The following is a 23397-nucleotide window of genomic DNA, read 5'->3' as shown; positions in this document are numbered from 1 at the left end:
GCCTAAGCCCTACGCCACAATACAGCAAAGCTCCCACTTTACAGGACCTGCCACCTCGGAATATATTCGGCAACACGTTTGCGTTTACCATCACCTCCAATTTTTATCCCTTCCGTTTTAATTTATGTAATTACTACATTTGATCAAGTATTAAGAATTAATTATTTTGAACTACTTTCAGTAATATCAACACATCATCACCCAACTTTGTCAATGTACATCCACAACTAAGTGCATTTGCTCTCACATAAGATTGGCTATTGTCATTTGCCAAAACCAATAACATGTCTTAACAATGAATGATATTTGCCTAAACTCGTCATTTCAAAGTCACCGGCCCCTTAGCATTACTTTAACAATCGTCCGCCAGACACATGTATGGTGACTAGGTGACCATCTTTGATATTTTCCCTCGTGTATTAGTTATTAGCTCGACAAGGTGGTCCTTTTTTTTTAATACGATCACCGATTGAGTGAGTTAATTTAATTGTGGCGGATTAAAATAAGTTTGATAAGATTTTTTATTTGATAATTATGATTTAACACGTTAATTCTCAGAATATTATTTGTAGGGCAAAACTGGAAGTCCCAATAAATACGTTTTGGTGTTTGTTTAAAATATAGGCAATTTCTTAATTATTTTTAAATATTTGTAAAAACCAAAAAAAAAAAATCTCCCTTCGTGGTTGGTTGACAATCTACATTTTTTGAAAGTAGATTACGCCTAAATTTTAGTTAAAAATGTATAATAAATTATAAAAAATATTTGTAAATGTGTCTGAATTGAATACGTAGGAAACTTGTTACATAAGAAAATATGCAAAAAATGAGTAAACATAATCATTTGTAATTTGAATTGAAAATGACTCTAGCAGAAATTTTTAGTGTTTCGTTTTCAAATTTCTTATGTATCAAAATAAAATTTCTAGTAAAAATATTATCAAAATATATACCACAAATGAGTAAACATAATCATTTGTAATTTGAATTGAAAATGACTCTCGCAGAATTTTTTAGTGTTTCGTTTTCAGATTTCTTATGCATCAAAATAAAAATTTCTGGTAAAAATATTATCAAACTAAACAAATTTATAAAAGTTTAGTACAAAATCAATTGACCCCTCCCTCCTTAACATATTTTTCATTAAAATAAATAAATATAACGAATTAGATCATGCTATGACCCGCTCAAAAAAGACACAAATTGCTATGTCACACCTTGTTTTTTCTCCAAACAGCCTTTTTAATTTGTTTTTTCTCCCAACACCTTTTTTTCCATCTGTTTTTTCTCTAGACACCTTTTTTTTCATCTGTTTTTTCTCCTAACACCGTTAGACCGATTCAGGGTAACAACCACGATAAGATATTTTTACCGCTACGTCACGTGCCTTATTTTTTTAGGAATAATTCATTTTCTCGCGTTTGTGTCTTTTGAAACTGTCTTACGATATATCGCAGCGAGTAATATAACTCGCGTGGAAGGATAAAATAACCCTAGCGCCGTTTGTTGACCCAAAAATAAAAATAAAAAACTAGCGTTTCTTCAACGGCAAAAAAGGACCTATAAATACATAGCCATTACAACATTATAACCTGCAATATATTTACCAAATTCACAACTATCTCTCTGAATTTCTTCGTTTATCAATGGCTTTCAAGAAAATGTTAACACAGCGTTTATTCAATGCATACAAAATGACTCGTCCTTCCTTAACAACCTGTCGTATATGTTCCTCAACCATGACCAAATCAATTGCCCCAGATCCTGGGGAAAGTGGATCGTTCCGTAGGTCCCTTCACCGGAGTTCTGTGTTCCAGTCAATGGCAACCGGCGCTTCGACGGAGCTCCGATCACTTCCAATCGGAGAAAAGCTTCTTGAGAAACTGAGATCAATGGACATTGCTAGAGATAGGATTAGACTCGATGGACTCATCCCACCGGTAACGGAGGAGGTGATCTCGGATCCCGAGGAGGAGAAATTCACGGTGGATGATGCGAGGAAGGTTCTTAGGTTGGCTCAACTTGAGGTGGTGAAATCCAGGCTGACGCAGATGGAAAAGGATTGTATTTCGTACCCGGAGTTTATTCAGATCTGTAATGGAGCTTGTTCGAATGCTGAACAAGCCCTGGAATTTGCAAAGATGCTTGATCAATCGGGAATCGTAATTGTTTTGGGAAACGTCGTATACCTTAAGCCTCACAAGGTTGGTTTTCTATTTGTTTGTTTATTTATTTATTTATTTCTATTTTTATATTTTGATTTTAATCGTGGATATCTATAACTTGTCAAGAACCAGATGTCTATGTGCATTACTGTATTGCTGAGAAGTAAACATGATTTTATTCCTCATTTAGTTATGAGAAATATTAAGTACTTACTACATTAGTTTTTTCCTTTTTTTTTTTTTTTTTTTTTTTTTTTTTTGGGTGTTACAAGTCTGCCGAAAACTGATAGAATCATCTATTTCTCTATGTTTTCTTCGACAGGAAAGCGAAACAAAGTTATTCCAGATCTCTAAAACGAGATGGTGACTTTTATATGGGACTGCATCAGTTGGACCATTTTCAAAGACCCAAAATTACACCCATTCAACACCTTTCCTCTTTTAAACTTCCAAACATTTGGGAACGATATGGCGTTTGGTTAAAAATTTTTTTACATTTATTTAGCTTTATAGAAGCTGATTTTTTTTTTTTACTAAAGCTGTTTTTCACAAACGCCAAGAAACCTTCTTTTTCAATTTTGGCAAAATATTGGACTAAACGTCAGCTAAAATTTTGGACTAAACGTCAGCTAAAAGTTTGGTGGGGATGGGTTAAGGGAAAGGAAAAGGACATCCAAGGTTTAGTAGAGTCCAATGAAATAGCAAAGCCTCCCCAAGAAACAAACAAAATACAGATACTCCCTTTACACTTTTCAACTCCCCCACTTGTCTTTTCTAATTCTTGACGCAATAGACATACACGTAGAAAATTAGAACACCAAGACGGTGAGAATTTGTGTGGCTTGCCATAGGAGTAGACACTGTTTTAGTTAAAACAGATTCAGAATTTTAAGTTTTTGTGCAAGTGCGCGCGTGATTGCTTAAGTATATAGGAGTATCATTCAAGAAGAACTATATATAGGAGTATAAGGTGTGTGAAGTGGAGTTCTATTGTTTTACACAAGCATTTGGTCCCTTTGTTGTTGTTACAGGTGGTGAAAGCCATGGAAGGCTTAATGCCAATGCCCTTGGCCCAACCAAATGACCCACAAATGATGAAGGAATTTCAACAAATGGAGGAGAAGAAATCAGCTATTGACAAAAAGGCAGAATCGTTGGTGCGGAGAGAGTTGCAGTGTGGGCTAGGGTTCTTTGTGATTCAGACTTTAGCTTTCATGAGGCTCACTTTTTGGGAGCTATCATGGGATGTAATGGAGCCCATTTGCTTCTTTGTCACATCCTTTTACTGCATGGGTGCTTATACTTTCTTCCTTAGGACCTCCAAAGAGCCTACATTTGAAGGTTTATTCCATAGCCGCTTTAGCGCAAAACAAAAGAAGCTCATGAAGCTGCACAATTTTGATCTTCAGAGGTACACTGAGCTCCGCAAAGCTTGTGATCCTCACTCGACGATACCTGCTGGAAACACCAGAAACACCTTGACATTTCATTCATCACCCATGATGTCCACAGCATAGAATGTGGCAATTTACATGAACAATTGTGAGTAATTAAGATGGATATTGCTTAGGAATACTGGAAGAAAGAGGAACCAAAGAATGGAAAAAAGATGAAACATTTTGCCTTTTTTTTTTTTTTTTTTTTTTAAAAAAAAATTGTTTTACTTTTTAGTGTCTAATGGATACAGAGGATACATAGAGCTGATCCCAATTGATTTGGGATTGAGATGTTGTTGTTATTTACTTTTACTTTTGACCTAGACTAACTTTTGAGTTTATCTATGTCACGGCTAATGTATATCAAGTGAAGAGGGCTCAGAAAATAAATGAAAATTTAAAAGAAATCTCAAACTTGGATGATGCTTTTGCTCACCAAGCTGAAAATTTGCACATTAGGGATTACAAATATATGGTGACCCGAGAATCATGGTACACTAGCTGATTCTCATCACCAATGTTCATTCCATTAACAATATCATAAAACTGAGTAAATACATAAGAACCCCTGAATTATAACCTTTTTTTTTCAAAAAAACACTTGAATTTTACGGGGGTTCTAGTACCTCCCTGAACCGATTTAAAGTGAGATTAGCAACCCCTTTTACGCCTATGTAACATGGGGCGTGTGATTCACTCTCTTTGAGGAGTAGAATTTTTTTTAAACTTTCACTTTTTCTTTTCATAAATATATTTTCTTATTTTTGTCTTCTCTTTTTACTTTTTTCTCTTCTTATTTTCTTATTTTGTTCTTCTCTTTCTCCTTTTTTTGCCTTCTTCTTCATAGAAGTTCCCCATTGTTGTCCAGAGCTTTAAAGCTACAGATTAGAGGTTCCACTTTTAATTTTATAAACATTGCATCATGCCTATTATTTTACCGAAAAATGGCACGTTTTGCCGAAAAAGGTTTCTACCATTCTCTCTGCTTCCTCGTTGGCAACGGAAAAACTTTTCCGGCAAGAAAGAGTTCGTCCAGATTCGATTTTAGGAAAAGTAGGATGTTTTAAGCCTATTTGATTAAATATTAGGTTTGAGTTTATAAAAGGAAGATATGAGAAGGCGTTTACATTAGTATTTTTAAGAGAATAACATATCCACTTCATCGGAAAAAATGGATGACGCCGGAGAATAAACTTTCCGGCGAATACAAATTTCCCTCAACCCCTGGCTTATTCAATTGCCCTTTTTTTCACCTTCATTTGTCAAATCCAGTAATTAATTTGTATATAAAAGAAGAATGGAAGAAACGAAAATGGTGTGGGGAAGTGATGAAAGGGAAATAAAAATAGAGTTCCTCTGCTCTTTTGAAGAGATGCAGATTAGCAGGCACAGAATGGAGAAAGAGAAAAAAGAAGTAAAGAAATGGGAAAAAATGAAAAAAGAAAGTAAAAATAGTTCTAAAACGGAAAAATGACGTGTCAAAGTAATATTGGTGCGTGATGTGTACAACCTCCTATAGAACTGGTATATAGCTTAGAAGGTTCTATTAATTTCACTTCAAAATAGTTTGGGAGTGCATTAGGACCCTCAAAGTTTAGATGTCTTATTGAAAAAATATGTTAACTTCGGGGGTTGCTATATACTTTCTCTCATAAAAATATTAGATTCCAATAAAGTTGATGTCCACTGATTTTTGTACTGTGCATTTGATTCGACGAATATGCCAAAGAAAATGTTATGCCAAAGAAAATGTTAACAAAAATTATCTCTTCATCGTCAGCAGACAAAAACAGAGAGGTGACAGAGTCATTGTTTCTCCATTTATCTCCCCGGATTGTTGGGGAATTTAATCTTAATCTAATGCTATAAAGAATAGGACAAACCTCAAAATGCACCACATTACGACTAAATGCAAAGTGTATTATATTTTTCACATTTTTAAACGGAAAATGACATAAGTAATATTAATTAATTATTTTGAAAAATAAAAATCAAAATAAATTCATATCTTTATACCCACACCCACTCAACAACCCTTCATCCAAAACTCATTTTTCCCTTATTAATATATATATATATATATATATATATATATATATATATATATATATATGTAATATATATTTCGTAACAAGTTCCACTCTAAGTTGAATCCCTTGGTGATTATTATTCCACATATCTGGATAATATATATTTTAAACCTCAAATAATTTTTTTACCCAAATGATGGCTAAAATAATTCAAAATCAGGCCAGTGATCTTTTTTTTTTTTAATGTGAAAAATAATATGGATAATTTTTTCAGAAAAAAAAATAATAATATATTTCAGATAAGGGAAAAATGCGTTTTTATAATGGATAAAAAAATAATAATTTCGTATTAAGATAAATATAAAAAAATTATTTGACAGTAAAGCCGATTTTGAGGGCACGGATGCGATGGCGTAATTATGTAAGCATAATTAGATACTTTATTACATAATTTCTCAAAAGATAATGACCTTTCTATATTTACCCAAAGAATAGGACAAACCTATTTTTCAAAGTTCGACTAAATACAAAGTGTAGGCCCTCTTTTTCACATTTTTTAAAATTACAAGATTCCGATATGACTATATCCTAAACAATGTAATTCACCTTAAACAAAGAAGGAAATTACACCCAATGATCAGAAATGGGTGATCCTGAACTTTTAACCTCCGTTTGTCTCATGGACAATCCTTCAACGTTAAAAGTGTTGCCCAGGGGGCAAAACTAGTTAAACTTGAAGTTTCGACCATGAGCCATGAGACAAGCGAATTAAAAGTACAAGACTATCCACTTCTAAGATCATTCTTGTAAATCATCCTAATTAAAGAACACCTATGGTGGGAAAAAAAGAGAGTACCAAATTTTGTTTGACTTACATTTACACGACATTTTTCTAATGCTTCTTGGTCCCCGGTGGCTGGCTACTGCAAGTTGGCAAATAGCTACTTCCGAGTAAGCTGGAGGAAGAGAGACTATGCCAACTTCAATGCTGGTGGGTTGGCCTATTTGCCTAAATGAGGTCTCCGAGGAGAGTTTTACTGGCTGATAAAGAGGAGGAACAGAGGAAGGTGTTTCTAGGCAGGCTGATTCAAATTAAATGGCTTTGGACTTTGCTTGGTTCAGCAAATCAATAATAAGGTCATAAGATCTTGTGTTTGTAAGTCCAAGGTCCCATGTCCACATTACATTTTAAATATTACTATAATGTTGAACTTGTCTGACCACAAACAAAAGTAGGCGCTCCAAGTTGTCAGAGCTTGAAAAATCAGAATTTTAACTAGGCTAAAGAGTGGTCACTTATAGTCTATTAATATAGTGAGATTTTACCACGGAAGGTTGTGAGATGTCATTAACAAGATACATTCATTCTTCACTAGAAACAAATACGGATAGAAATCACTTTTCTTTTAATGGATCTTACGCGATATAAATCTAAATAAGTCAATATCTCAATATGAGTAAAAACACCGAGTGGAAAGCCAAGGAAAAAAAAGTTATAGTAAAAGTCTTTCTTCGTGTAATTGGTGTAGATTTGATTCTCATTTGTTCACCTTCCTTTTTCATTCTTCTTCCCCTTATGTTACACGAAAAAATAATAGAAGAAACAACTGGTTGGGAAAAACTTATGCTTCCTCTTACCGATAAACTTATGCTTTTTTCCAATTTAAAATTTGCTTTGCCAAAAATACAAAAAGACTAAATACGAGTAAGAGGAAGATAGGGGACACAGCTAAGAACCTCCCCAACACCCATTCCCATGCCAAAGCCAAACAATCAGGAATTAGTACCTCATGATAGTGGACTCTTGTGCAGAATTTATTTGTTATACTTAACTATATTTGTTACTTGTCCTGTCCCTCAATTAAAGTCGATTGGTGCTATCACTCCTCCTTCACTTATACATACTGAAAGCAATAGCACTACTACGTTACAAACTAATGGAGTGGGACATTACATGACCACAGCCGTTCTTTTCCACCTCGTGATGAAAACTTTCCTTTTCAATCAATTTCATGAATATACAAATACTCCATATCTTTACATGCATTGTTATTAATTGATGAGACTACTCTTACGTAACACATCGCCAAAAATTAAAATGTCTTTACTTGTGGGCGAGATAGCATGTTGTGCATAAATTGAATTCTTAACAACAAAATATTCACCATTCATAATATGTGTGCTTCACAACTACAATGGTTCACGTCTATCATGCAAGCCGTGTGATATTAGCATTATAGGACATTAGCTAAGGTACTTTGATCAAAACATTGAATAACCATTTTTTTTTTTTTTTACAAAATTAAGATTGGACATGTTTCTGGCAGCGTACAGATATCGGAGACATGGCATACCATGAATTACGAAGAATCTAGTTAACCCATCTAAATAATTTTAATCAGCTTAATTAATACACCGACTTATTATAATATATCAGTATGATAAGAATGCCACTCAGTACTGATTAGACGACCAATGGATCAGGGATTCTCTTCATTATTTTGCTTGTCAATTAGTATGATCTAGATTCTGGCGTACATTAAATAAAAATAAATTATTTAAGGAATTAAATAAAGTCTTCAAACTTAATTGTTGGAGCTAGGCAATGGCTCCTTAAATAAATTATTTAAGGAATTTAATAAAGTCTTCAAACTTAATTATTTGTCGTGTACGTGGTACAAATTGATACACGTTCACATGTGCATACATATAATAAAAAACATAATAGGCATGAAATATGAATTTTCCTTTTGTTGATTTACTTAAAATTAGAGATTCTAATAAGTTTTTCTCTTGCTGAAAGTGTCCAAACACGCAAAGATTTAAGGCTTTTTTTTGCTCTGGCTTTTTTTTGCTCTATCTCTGGCTCGAGAGCAAATTCAAATGATCATATATATATATTTAATTTTTTATTTATTTTTCTTGCGATTAACTCTCAAGTCATAGCAAATAAGTAAAAAAGGAGTGACCGAAGTGAAAAGTAATAAAAAATAACTTCGACGGTCAATAAAGAAATTCAGATCCTAATTAGTTTTTGATTTACTGATGTCCAAAATTTTAAAAGGTATGCTAATTCTTTTTAGGTCCCTTTAAGTATGGAACGATTCATTATTATATAACTTGTTAATGATGCATGGCTGTAATATGAACTCTATAAAGATAATACTGCATGATTAGTAATCAATTTCAGAGTCACGAACCAAGCCATTTTCATTTGAATTCATTCAGGATCAATAAAAAGGGAATTTATAAAGGGAGAATAAAACCTTAATATTTTGTTCATGTTATTTAGTCTTCATATGTCAAATTTTCTAAATAAAAAAGACTAACACTAGCTTTAAATTTTAAAAGAAAATTAAAAAAGGACAATTATTGACAAAATGATGTAAGTTGATAAAAATAATTGAGAATTTCTAATTTATGGCAATATCAACATATATTATCTTTTTTCTATACATAGCAATACCCAAACTCCTCACTATTTATTGATAAGAACTGGAATACAATTACAATTTTAGATGGTAATTACAACACTCAAACTATTGAATTACAATGGAGAATACTGAAAGTAAAGTAACTAAGGATAGCACAAGAAGGGGACGAGGGACATAGAGAGAATTGGGGATGAAAAGCACAGTCTTTGCCTAAGCATTCACAATACACATAACCACTCTTTAATTCATTCATCCTTTTTAACTAGTTGCTAAATGGGGCTGGATCTTGAATCAACCTTTGTGAAAGCCTTTTGACTCTATTGCTTTCTCGGCCCAATAGCTGTTACTGTCATACTGTGGGCTTGGGATGATCATAACATTTACCAGTTCCGGTGTCATAAGTTCATTTTTGTAGCTAACTAAGGTCTTTAAATTTTTGCACTTGAAATTTGTAGTCTTTTTAAATTTCAATTTGTAGTGCTAAGTTGTCAGCCCGAGAAGGTGGGCGAATAAAGGTTCGAACCCCGCTCAAACATAAATAAAAAATAATTTCGCAAGGCTATATATATATATATATATATGAAAAGCATTTTTCCTTTGCCTTATTAAGCATAAGTCATAACAAAAATAAGAAAAATACTTTTCCTTAAGGCATAGACTTTGCCTTAATAAAAAATAGGCATACTTTTAGTTATGTCTTTGGGCCTTTTTTTAACCAGTTTACCTTGAAAAGTAAATATATATATATATATGGGGCTGGAGGGGGCCTGAATTTAAAAGTTTGCCTTATAAACCAAAACTTTTAAATGCCTTATTAACTTTTAGTTATGCCTTAAGAAAAACTTCGTATAGAACACTTTTAGTTATGTTTTATGGGGCACACTTTTATATTACTAAAAGTTTACCTTGAAAAGTTAAAAATATATATATATATATGTGTGGGCTTGGGATGGGGCATAAGCGAAATTTAAACTAGTTTATGAATTTTTTTTAAATTTTTACCACTGTGGGTTTTAGGAAATGTTATGAAGTTTTGAATTCGCATTGTGAAATGAAAGTTTGGTGGTTCAGCTTGGTGAAGAATCGCTCACTAAACTAATAAGAATTGTGGCCCATTTAAGATTGAAATGGTATGCAAATACTAAAAAGCTAAAGCAGAGGCCCAGACAGAAAACCAAAAGCATATTGTAAAACAAAAGAGCACAAAAGTCCACTAGACTCGGAGACTATTAATTATGGGAAAATTTCATAAATGACTACATTCATAGCTAGCATTTTAACTTATTTTACACTTTTTTTTTCTTGTATTCATTTTTTTGCTGTATTCAATTTTTATTGTATTCATGACTAAAATAATTTTTTTCTCATAGTATTCATGAAATAATTATACGTATTCAAAATTTTATTTTATTTACAAGTAAAAGCGAATACATACACACCATATACAAAAACATCGTATTTTTCGATATGTATACATAGCAATACCGAAAAAAAGCAATACAATATAGATACACAAAATTAATAAATACAAGTGAAAAACATTGTATACACGGGACAAATATAGCGAAAAAATTAATGAATACAATGAATTGTATGCTAAAATTAATGAATACACTTTGAAAAAGAAACTTGATTTTTTGATCCGATACGGAATTTGACCGGAAAAGCCACCGTTGTGAAACATGGACAAAAAGCGACAACATCGCGATGAAGATCGATGTATATGGAGTGCCCGTTTTTAGTATTCATTAACGATTTTCAGCGACGATGTACACTTTTCGAGACGATGAACACTTTTCCGGGGACGAAATCATTATTCATTTGCCTCGAAATATACAACAAATAACCATATGGCGGCGTCAATGTTGATTGGGAAATTTTTGTTTGATTTTGTATGTATCACGAAAACATTCATTACAAATTAAAAAATAAGGGGCTGGTTTATGAATTATCAACCTTTGAAGAGTAATAACTTAATTTGAATTTATGTGTCTTTGATGTTATTGGCCCAAAGCTGTTACTGTAAAACGGAGAAGGCGAGAGGATCATGAAGATCATGTATACCAGTTCCAGTCCGCCAAGATCCGAGGATACCGTAAAAGTTTAGACGATGAGCATGGGTGGGGGAGAGGGGAGAGAGAGATGGGAGGATTTGGTTGGAAGTGAATAATGTGATGATGGGGTATTTTATTTTATATATATATATAGCTATAAGTTGTATTTATCATATAATTATTAGCTATGGAATGTATTTATTTTAAACTATAGCTACTAAATATAAATATGTACTAATGTTAGTTATGCTATGTAGTTATCCCATTAATTATTGATTCATATCTAACAACAATTTAATGTTATTGTTTAGAGGTAGTAAAATTAGCCCATAAAAATATGACTCATTCAACCTGCTCAAATTTGGGTTGGTAATTGACCCGCCCATCTATTGCAGCCAAACTGATCCATGAGAAATCCTGTCAAGTATTTTAAAGAAATATTATTTTCATCTGATATGTTATATATAGTCATTATAAAAAGAAAAAAAATAGTTTTATTAGGTATAAAAAGTTTGTAAAAGAACAAACAAATTGAAACTTAGTAAGAATTAGGCGGGTTGGATAATGAACCGCTTCTTAGCCCATTTTGGCCCAACCCCTTTCAGCCTAAGTAATTTATAACTCACCCAAGTTTAGATCAACTCACCCATTTGATACCCCTTTTATCTTAATTTCCTAAAAACAACTGGGATAAGTTTGTTTATAGCTTACAGCTGAATATTAGAAACATTTCTTTTTCTAACTTTAGTAATATTTTTTTTTAGGTGGATGGCCAATGAATAGTGAAAGAGAAGAATGTAAAAGAAGAGAGTGAGTGATAATCACTGAACTACAGCTTAAATCTATATAGAAAAAGGTCTATAATAAATTAAGCTGCACTAATTAAAGCAAGCGGACGATGTTTAATGAAATAAACCAACATATTTCCAGGTAACATATCTTAGCGAATCGATCTGATAATGACCTAAAGTTGAAAGTAGCCATGTGTACTGTCATTACCATAAAATGTCCCATAATTTCGAGCAACTTAATTATATTAGTATGTAAATCTCCATTTAAAAAGTCATATTCCACGCGAGATTGTGAAGTAAAAACCAAATAATCATAGATTTGACTGCCCTTTTTCCAACGGTGAATGGTAGCACGTTAAAATTTTAGCCCCACCAAGCACGTTAAAGTACTACTGCAATAATTATGCTGCCATATGAGAGTTACAAGCCCACCGAATTTGCTCAACTGTACATACCATTTACTAGTTCAAAGGTGAATGGGACTATGGGAGCACGTTAAAAAACTTACCTCCCCATGATATTTATTGCAAAACAATATATTTATCATTTAATTATGATTGTGTGATACATATTCTTATTTTAAATTTTAATATTGAGTTTATATTTTTTATTAGTTTGATGTAAATACCTTATAGGAGTAATATTTACCAAATCTGCGTACATCAACTGGAGTGCCATTGATATTTTAAGTTCATTGGAAAACTCTCCACAAAACAAAATCCTGGAAGTTAGATAGGAAAAATTGACTGTACAGCATCTGGAAACATTAGGGAGCTGACAAGAAATAACTCCACTGGGATTCAAGTTATTGAGAGCTGGGAAAGCATGTCGGCACATGCTTTCCCCATAAACAACAAGATTGAGATAAGACTCGAATTCAATGAGTTTTACACAACGGTTGGTATGAAGAAATAATAGCAAGAGATGGACAAAGTAGTCTTGTGAAATAGCGACATAAAAAAAAGGTGACCCCTTCGATGTTTTTTTTGTTTTCCACTTGTGTTCGATATTTGATTTGAAGTCCTTGCTAATTCGGATTCGTAAGGCCATTAAAGAAAAAACTATTTTTTGTTAGAATTTTTTTTCAATTCAGGGCTCGACTCCAGGACTAGTTAAGAATGAAGATATCTTATCCGTTTCACCATAATTCTAGGTGGTCCTCTGATGTCTGTGATTTTTACATATCACGTACGAAATTCAAATAGAAGATAAGAGTTGTGATCATTTATTATTATAAAAATAATGTAAGAACATCATGAATCGTCTAAAATAGAGCAAAACAAATAATAATAAAATTATTTAATCAACCACAACTATTCAAACATAGTTGGTATGAATGAATGATGAAACTTTTGCCTTTGAAAACAATTAAGGTATCCACATAAAATAGAACACGCATGCAGAATAGTAACCATGGGGCACGCTCTACACGTACGTAAAAAATCTTAACTTTTTATTGCATTACCAATATGTGGTTATATATTGCAAAAGAATTTAAAGTTAAATTTATTTTAAGAGTCTTTAAAAATTTTAAAAATAAAAGAAGATCTGAAAGTAAGAGATCGACAGTGTATGTTATACCATTGGAGAATGAAGTACGTGCACTGAAACTTTCAAATAAGTTACTATTGACTTCATTAATAGTTTTAGACATAGTGATAAATGGATAAAACTAGGTACTTGGCAAGCGAACGAAGCTTATTATAGCCATGTATCATAGTGCATACAATATTATATATTGCTGATTTATAAGGGCCACTTGGCCTTAAAGAAGGTATGTAATCTGACTGCAATTCTTTTCCCAGAATATACTATAACGTAATTTATTAGTACTACTATCTTATTGCAATCGGGGGATGATTTAATTAGCTCTATATATCTCTACACCCAAGATACTAGATCTCAGTCTCAGTTATATAACCTTATCAAAATTCATGCATGTTCGATGGGCGCATAGCTAAGATACATAAGTCTTCAATTTACGGAGAGTCATGTAAACTACAAAATAATAGCTTGTTTGGGTAAACTCTCAAAGTATGTTTATTTTAAAGTGATTTTTGTCATATATAAGTGATTATCGAAAGTGTACTTTTAGAGAATAAATATGTGTTTGTAATCAATTTGAAAAGTATTTAAGTTAAAATTAGAACACTAATTTGTTATTAGTCAAAGTTCAAATTATGCTTTTGCAAAAAAAAAAATATATATATATTACGTTTTCTGAAAAATAACTTTTACTATTTTTGTCTTCTTTTCTAAAAGCATATTGACCATGCGTGAAATGACTTTTGTCATGATTCCATCTGAGTTTAACAACTTCAATCATTGGCTGCGAAATCTGATATCTGTATCAATTACGTAGTAGTATACATATACTCATAACTGTAAAGTACTCGATTCCTTTAACAGAATTTACAATCCAACTGACAAAACTTCAATGCAAAATTTTGTAAAGAAAAAGAAGCAGACAAACTGGCTGGACTTCAAATATCCTTGTTCTTCACAGAGTCCAAATCTTCAGGCTCGTTGACCTTTCTATTCCTCAAGTGCACCTTCACATAAAAGTTGAGGAACAAGAAAAGTATAGCAGCATTGAGCACAGAATTGAAAACCCATGCCCCAATTCCATTACACCCACCACCTTTCATAAAATGAAGCAACAACACCCCAACGTGGCACAAAACATTGCATCCCAATAACATAATCTGACAACTAACAACAAACGGGAAACAAGCGCTTGGCAATCCAATCGCGGTCCAAAACCTGTACCCGTAAACAACAGAATACAACAACGTCGTAAATAGTATAGCTAGCACTTGAAAAGACTGCGAGAATTCTAGCCAAAGGAATGACATAAATATGAGGATAGAGTGGTTGAAAAGTTGAAAGAAGGAAAGTTTTCGACGACTGAGTATAGTAAAGAAAGTACGTAGAGTATGGAGGAAGCGAGAGAGGTAGAAAATGTAAGACCAAAAGAACACACGTCCAGAAGGACGCGTGCCTAGAGGGAAACAAAGGAGCCATTGAAACGTGGTGGTCCTGTTACGCCGCCATAACCAGCGAGTTTCGCGGATTTCTGAGGTGGCAGAGAGGAGGATTCCGGTAAATATAGTGAGGGAGATAAGGGCCATGGAGAGGGAGTGTATGGCGGGGAGTGGGCCCACAGGGAGAGGACGGCGGTGGCGGAAGAGGACGAGGAGTATGAGGTGGAGGAAGATGGAGAAGAAGATATAAGTTGTGATGGAAGTGAAGAGGAAAGACCACGTGTTGCCCCATGATTGGCTATGACTCCATCGAAAATTTACAACGGAAGGATGCTCGGAGAGGTAATACCGCATGTCCTGAATCATCGGATAAATTGCAATAACCTGAAGGAATTAATGATTTATACAATTAGAAGGTCAGGAAATCGATCAGAAAATATTTGTCAGTTATACGAATGTGTTTTGAACAAAAGGCTGCGTTTTTCCCCTGCTAATTTTGTATACTAGCTAGTAGTAGCTCCTTTATGTTGCAGCAAAGGGAGTGGTTACGTAGGTGATGTTTTATGAGGCTTTGAGTGAAAGGTTTGGTGGAAAATGACTGATTGTTCGTAAATTTTGAGCTCTTACATTCTTATATATAAACCCGAAAGAAGCAAGCATTGGACCGACCAATATAGGGTGGATGCCAAACCTTGCCCTTTTTCCACTTTTTCTCGGACTATTTTAAACTCATTTAAGATATGGTTTTTACTCCTTATAATAATATATTTTTGGATATTTCTTTGATCTTTCAAACAATCATAGTCAATGCTTTAGTTATTCAAAGACTTTATTTCTTTCTTGTGAGTTTTTAATTCTAAATTATTAACAGTGATCGTGTTCATTTCACGTTGGATAATTATGTTACTACGGAGTATTACTCTACATGTTGGATTATTATGTTTCTAAGCTTATGTTAGGGAGTTATTACCTTATAAGTGATTCGATGCCATAAATAATTTTAACGCCAGATTCATAAAACTTGAAATCTTACATAGTACGATCACTCTAGAGCAAAAAGAGAGTTCGCATAGTCATTTGCACACCCCTTAAGAAAATATTAGCTTCTAGACAAAAATAAGTAATTTAAGTAAATTGCCCTAATTAAATAAGTATTGAAATTTGATCGTATGACGCTTAATAGGAGCAAATCTGGAAAACTAAGTTTAAGTCTTTCTTAATTTGATAAGTGAACATTCTTTTTGATCCAAGAAAAAAAAGGCTAAGTGGATACTCTGGAGGGAGTAATATTCATTGTTTACTGGCTCAGGAGTTCAGTAGGACACGTTTTAAATTTCCTCAATGATTGACCACGAAAAAGTTTACTTTTGAAATTTCGACCAAATTCTCTTGTTTGAAATTTCGACCAAATTCTCTTGTTGTCACTCCATTAGTCAATTAGAAGACCAATAATCTCAGTTGTAAAGGAGACCAGATTCTTAGCTTGCTTTTACAGTTCTTTGTACGCGGTGTGATTCCCTATTCTTCTATAGGGCAATTTTAGTAGAGTTGTCAAGAGCTAGCCCACTTATTTCTCATTTCACATTGTTTATGATAGGGTTAGAACATTGTAAATAGACAAAGATTCAAATTCATAATACTGCAATTTTAATCGTGAGCTCTTTGGTCATTTAACTACTGCTTTGTGGAATTAAAGCCTGTATAGTTACTCACTTTCTATAGTATTTGGACCAGGAAATGTGTCAACAAAGTCAAAGTGACTTACAATAGCCCATTCGAAGGGCCATTTGGCCCATTATTTAATGTAATATATAAATATTTCTTAAAATTGATCAATTTGTACATCAGGTGATTTGTACAAATAGGATCTTTCGGTGCTAACAAAAGCATTAATTAAAATAATTGATCTTGTCAAGATTTTATATTTGATAGTTTTTTTCTTTGTCATGTAATTCAAATTTATTACAATACTTATTTTAACAATTTTTAAGTCATTTTCTTTATGGCTTGTTAATTAGCAATATTTATTTTAACCGATTTTATTAGCTTTTGTTGAATATTTTAATACAATGTCATCACTCTTCTCACATTTTTTGTGTGTTTTTCTTAACATATTTACTAGGATTGCTTGAGATTGACCCATGAGCCTAGCTCAAAACAAATTTGTGCCTTAATTAGTTTGGTTTGGTGTTTGAATTCGTACACAATAGTTACTTTTCTAGTATTTGGACCAGGAAATTGTCAACAAAGTCAAAGTGAATGATTTTTGTTATTTTTCTTGATCAATTTGTACATCGGTGATTTGTATAAATAGGATCTTTCGGTGGCATTAATTAAAATTTGATCTTGTCAAGATTTTATATTTGAATCTAAATATTCGTCTTTTGGTAACAAGTTATGGTGCTTGAGATTGACCCATGAGCCTAGCTCAAAACAAATATGGCCCTGAATTCTCGTCTTTTTCTATAGCGATTTAGTAAATGATTTTTGTTATTTTTCTTGTAATTTATGGATTTTGTTAATACTGTAATCTAAATATTCCTTTTGAGCAAATGTTAGATGATAGTCCAATGTTTTATCTGTAAGATTGAGCAATACAGAAGCAAACATTTGATCCGCTATGTTGTCTTGAAGGATAATTTGCTAAGGGCCATATCTACACAACTTTTATAAATAGGAATAAAATTTAAATGATGACCTAAAAAGGAAATAGTTGTGTTGACCTGAATTATCAAGGTAATTCATACCATCGACTGACCCGACTAGTGATCATAAATTTGATGACTCACCTGCTTTTAAAGTTTTGCCAGCACTAAATATGATTTTAAGTTGCTAATCAAGTGCTGAAAACCCTGATAAAAGATTGCTTTGTTGTGGGACAGTGGCTAATAGCTATACCCCTGTTGAATTTGCGACGTGTTATTAAAATTATTATTATTGACAATCATGAGAAGTGAGCAACTAATTTACCCAAGTGGTCTTTGACGTGTAAGGTTATAGCTCGTATAGTACAGTGCATGGATGCTTAAAATTCGAAAGTTAAATTAATTAAACATGTAATGACAACTCAAGGTTGTGGCATGTGTTTCATGTTGCAAGGGAACTATTACGTACTACGTATTAGGTAAAAGGACAGCGTTCTATGGGTGGAAAGTAAAGGGAAAGTCGAAGAATTAACGTTTTAGAAATTTTACATGTAATCTTTCATCTTTATTCGTGGGGAAAAAATAAATTAAAGAGGTACAGCCTCACCTAATATTACCACAAACAGTAATCAAAACATTAACAGCTGATTTCTGAGTAGTTAAGCATATTCAAGATTCGTTTAATATTAATTTGTAGCCGTCCACGAACATTTGAAACGCATAAACAGACTGACCCTCATTTGTTTGCACTTAATGGAGGTCTGAATCTAAATCATTCAGATTTCAGCCCATTGAGTGCATTTGTTTTAGTTAAAATTTTGCCTATTAGGTCTTAACAGATCTGACCGAATAAGATCTGTGTAGAAGTCTTAAAGGTATTCAGATGTGGGTCCTAAGTGCAATCGACGCTAATAGGTTATTTATATTATTTGCTCTTAACTGGTAAGATTTCAAAGAAAATTAAGTATTTTGTTAATCTAATTTGTGAAAGTCACAATATTCTTACTGCTTGCTTGCTTGATTCACTAAAGTGATTTTAAAAAAATATATAAGTACGTATTTTCAAATATTTGTTTGAAACTTATACTCCATGTTATCCAGTTACCAGTATATTATTGTTCCACTTTTTACTCATAATTTGCATTAGCGATGAGTGCATACAAAAAGATTAGCTTTATTATCACTTTATTCCAAGGCCAAGTAGCTATATTGTCAACTAATTTCTATAGTTATCGTGTAATGTAATTAATATTCTCTAAGGGTGTGTTCGGTATGAAGGAAAACATTTTCGAAAAATGTTTTTCAATTTTCTGATGTTCGTTTGATCAAAAATTTTGAAATTTTTTTTTTTGTGGAAAACAAGTTCCTTAAAAATAGGGAAAATGATTTCCCTAATAAAAGTATGGAAAACAAGTCCACAATGCACTCCACCAACCCACCCCCAACCACTCCCACCATCCCACCCCCACGCCCAAAAAAAAAAAATGAATTTTGTTTTGGAAAAAAAAATGAATTTTTTTTTTTTTGGTTTTTTGCACCACGCACCCCCCAACTCCACCCCCATCCCCAACTATCAAACCCCAACACTCCCACCACCCCACCCACCCCCAACCCCACAAAGCACCCCCCTCCCCCCCCCCCCCCATAAAAAATTAATTTTGTTTTGAAAAAAAAAGTGTTGAATTTTTTTTTTTTTTTTTTTTGCACCACCCCACCCCCCGAAAATATTTTCTACCAACCAAATACATGAGAAAATAAGTAAGAAAAACCCCATTACCGAATGAGAAAATTTCCTTATTTTCCAACACATGAAAAACATTTTCCTCCATACCGAACACACCCTAAGTGTCATTGTGAGATATAATTGTTTGAAGTTTATATATTTAAATATTTTTCTTTGTTTATATTAAGTTTTTTCTAATATTTTTTAAATATAATGTTTAATTGATATTTTATTTGAATTTTATATCTATTGTTTTTATATATAAATAATTTATACCCATTCAGATGCTTAAAAATCAAAAAGTCTTATTCATTCAGTATTCAGATCTATAAATAACATCTTAATATTCAGATGTACATTCAGATTCAGATATCTTAATCTTAATGAAAACAAATGCAGCCTGAATATTTGATTAGATAGCTGTTTAACGAATTTATTATTGCTAATCTATTGTAAGAAACAAACACCGGGAAGATTAATTATTGCTAATCTGTTGTAAGAAACAAACACCGGGAAGTCTTACTTTTTTTATTCAGCATATATTAGAGGTCATTCAAAAATTCACCTCACAATCGATAGAAGGAAAAGTAGCCTAGAGATATTTGTTCAATTAAATTTGCGAAGACAAAGTAAATTTAGCAAGTCCAAGTCCAAGAAGGCAAGCGCTAAGGCCCACTATCTATCAATTAAGAAGATAAAGGAGAGAAGTTTGATTGAAAGTACCTTTGCAAGAATACAACGTTAACAAGTTGACTGAGACATATCCATCAATTGAAAGTCGAACCCTAATCTTTTCCGAAGGAGCTAAAAGAAAGACTTGCCTTTAGAGCAGAAAATCTTCTTATAAATGAGTAAAGTCAAATGTACTAAAAAAAAAAAATTAGACCTTTCTCTAGACAAAAGAAATTTAAAACAACCTCATAAAAAATATTGAATGTAACCGGCTTTCAAATTTGAGGGGTAAAAAGCAACTTAAAAATATATATATATATATATGTAAGGTGATTGTTTAATTTACAAAACTGAAACTTCTCATTTATAGATTTTTCATAAATAATAGGTTAATCAATTTATCCAACTCTTTCTAAAGATATATACTGACAAATAAGAAAATGTGTTTTTTAACTCCAGTAAAAATCGATTGAACTAGATTTTATATGAGAAAAACAACTTTAAAATATAAAAAAATTCAATAAAACCAAAACAAAAGGATCGAATATATTATATCTGCTTTGGTTTGTATATATAATTAACAACCGACATAAATGATTTATAATTTTAAGGGATAATTTCGGAGACCTCCCCTCAAATTTGTCTTCTTTTCATTCACCTCCCCTATGGTATGTGATATTACACTTACCTCCCTTATTTTGATATTTTGTAACAATTCTTTAACTTCATTATTATTAATGTAAGAAAATAACAATCAGACTAATTTGCCCTCACTCTTTTGTTTAATTATTTTTACAAACATATAGTTTTTGCTTTTTAATTTATCACATTAATTAATCATTTATGCTTCAATAAAAAAAAAAAAGTAGTATAGATGTACCTCACAATCGATAGAAGGAAAGTAGCCTAGAGATATTTGTTCAATTAAATTCGCGAAGACAGAGTAAATTTAGTAAGTCCAAGTCCAAGTCCAAGAAGGCAAGCGCTAAGGCCCACTACCTATCAATTAAGAAGATAAAGGAAAGAAGTTTGATCGAAAGCAACCTTTGTAGGAATATATTGTTAACAATTCTGGGACATATCCATCAATTGATAGTCGAACGCTAATATTTTTCAAGGAAAATTTACTTGTCATGGCTACCTTTAAGACTTATTTATGAATAATAATAACCTTATTTTTTATTTAATTTTTGTATTTTATTTTTCAAAATTACATATCATAAGCTGGTCTAATAACTTTTTGAAATACGTACCTCTATTCTCCCTCACTACACATTTAAATTTATCATCTTCGCAAACCCTAAAAAAATTCTCTCTCTCTCTCCCCTTCCCCGCCGCCTCTCTCTCCTTTCTCTATCTCCGCCCTCTCTCTCTCCTTCATTAAACCGTAACTTGCCTACGTCGTTAGTTCTTTCCTAGTCGAATAACAACCATGAAAATCATTGCTCTGTTGTTGATGATGATGAGGTGGCAGCGACGATGGTGGAACGACGCCAAATCTAAGAACATACTCAGATCTGAAAAAGAGGGAGCAGTGGATTTCACCGGAGCCACCACCACCACCACCATTATTACTACTATCTCCATCTCCAAACTCGAAAAAACCTTAAAGTTCTAATCCGAACTCCATATGCTTCATGTATTAATGGTTTTTGGTGGTGGTTCGGTATGGTTTTTCTCTGTGGATCGAAGAAAGGCGGCGGAGGAAGGAGGAGGTTTTTTCCGGTTTGTTGTGGTGGTTCGGTAGGGTTTTTTAAGGATGGTGGATCGGAAGAAAGGCGACGGAGGAAGGAGGAGGGTTTTCGGTTGTTGTGGTGGTTCGGTAGGGTTTGTGGTTGTGGTGTTTCAAAGTATATTTCGTATATTTTAGTATATTTGCTATATTTCAATGTATATTTCTATATATTTCGGTCTTTCATTTATATTTCAATGTATTTCTAATTTACGAAACAATTTCGATACATTTCATTGTATATATATATATATATATATATATATATATATATATATGGAAGGAAAAGATTGGAATGGAGTAATTTGGAGAGAGAAACGTGGGTTGTTACGGAATTTCAAGTTATCGTGATATATGGTTGATTTAATTTTTTTCATTTAAAATGAAAGAAAAGAATATGTTCCATAAATACAACATATTTTTACTCAATTTTGTATTTTCGTGTATTTCGAAATACAAAAGATAAAAACCGGCAAAAAACTTTTGAATGGAGTGATTTTGATAGAGAGAATGGAACCTCATGAGGTTTGCGTGAATCATGGAACTATTAATACAAATTACCATATAATTTGAAAAGATTTTTATTGCCATAAATATAGAACTAGATTGTATTTACCGTATTTAAAAGCAAACTACGAATTGTAAATCTTCAACTTATAGCTATAACTTGTTAGAAGCTATTAAAAGGTAGTCATTTGTGTAAGTTTTACATTTTTCAAAGGAGCTAAAAGAAAGACTTGCCTATAGAGCGGAAAATCTTCTTAGAAATGAGTACAAAGTCAAATGTACTTAGAAAAAAAAAAAAACAGACCTTTCTCTAGACAAAAGAACTTTAAAACAACCTCATAAAAAATATTGAATGTAATCGGCTTTCAAATTTGAGGATTAAAAAGCAACTATACATATATATATATATATATATATATATATATAAGGTGGCTGTTTAATTTACAAAACTGAAATTTCTCATTTATAAATTTTTTCATAAATAATAGGTTAATCGATTTACTCAACTCTTTCTAAAGATATACTGATAAATAAGAAAATGTGTCTTTTAACTCCAGTAAAAATCAAATGAACTAGATTTTATATGAGCAGAAAAGCTTTAAAACATAAAAAAAAAAATCAATAAAACCAAAACAAAAGGATCGAATATATTTTATCTGCTTTGGTTTGTATATATAATTAACAACCAACATAAATGATTTTATAATTTTAAGGGATAATTTCGGAGACCTCCCCTTAGATTTGCCCTCGTTTCACTCACCTCCCCTATGGTATACGATATTACACTTAACTCCCTTATTTTGATGCTTTGCAACCATTCTTTGACTTAATTATTATTAATGTAAAAAAATCAAAATCTGACTAATTTGCCCTCACTCTTTTGTTTAATTATTTTTACAAACATATAGTTTTTGCTTTTTAATTTATCACATTAATTAATCATTTATGCTTCAATAAAAATAAAAAAAAGTCGTGTAAATGTAGGCATGTTCCAAGACTAAGAGTACAGTACTTCGTCTTCTTCACTCAGCAGCCCCACTTCCTCTTCATTGAGTTCATTCTAAACCCTTTATCTTTCTTAAACATATAATTTCTCTTTAAATACCAGAAACATGAAAGTGTGATAATTTTGGTCCATTGTCAAATCTAATAACCGAATTCAATTTCTTCTTTTTTCCCATTGTCAATCTTTCTGGGTTTTTACATTGCATTCAAGAATTTGTA

The 23397-nt window shown here is 32.4% G+C and overlaps 2 protein-coding genes across 2 annotated transcripts; one reads left to right on the top strand and one right to left on the bottom strand.

Annotated features, from left to right (window-relative positions):
* Positions 1–1572: 1572 nt before the first annotated feature.
* On the top strand, positions 1573–4019 carry LOC132046953 (calcium uniporter protein 2, mitochondrial-like). Its single transcript, XM_059437809.1, has 2 exons — positions 1573–2204; positions 3197–4019. Exons 1-2 carry the CDS (start codon positions 1647–1649, stop codon positions 3680–3682), a joined length of 1044 nt encoding a protein of 347 aa, XP_059293792.1. The 5' UTR covers positions 1573–1646; the 3' UTR covers positions 3683–4019.
* A 10195-nt stretch (positions 4020–14214) lies between these two features.
* Positions 14215–15375, bottom strand: LOC132048340 (elongation of fatty acids protein 3-like). The gene has a single exon (XM_059439246.1). It carries the CDS (start codon positions 15258–15260, stop codon positions 14394–14396), a length of 867 nt encoding a protein of 288 aa, XP_059295229.1. The 5' UTR covers positions 15261–15375; the 3' UTR covers positions 14215–14393.
* Between the last annotated feature and the right edge of the window lie 8022 nt (positions 15376–23397).

Source organism: Lycium ferocissimum, chromosome 2 (assembly GCF_029784015.1).
Source record: "Lycium ferocissimum isolate CSIRO_LF1 chromosome 2, AGI_CSIRO_Lferr_CH_V1, whole genome shotgun sequence".
Classification (NCBI taxonomy): domain Eukaryota; kingdom Viridiplantae; phylum Streptophyta; class Magnoliopsida; order Solanales; family Solanaceae; genus Lycium; species Lycium ferocissimum.
The sequence above is the reverse complement of the archived record's forward strand: the minus strand, read 5'-3'. Positions and strand labels throughout refer to the sequence as shown.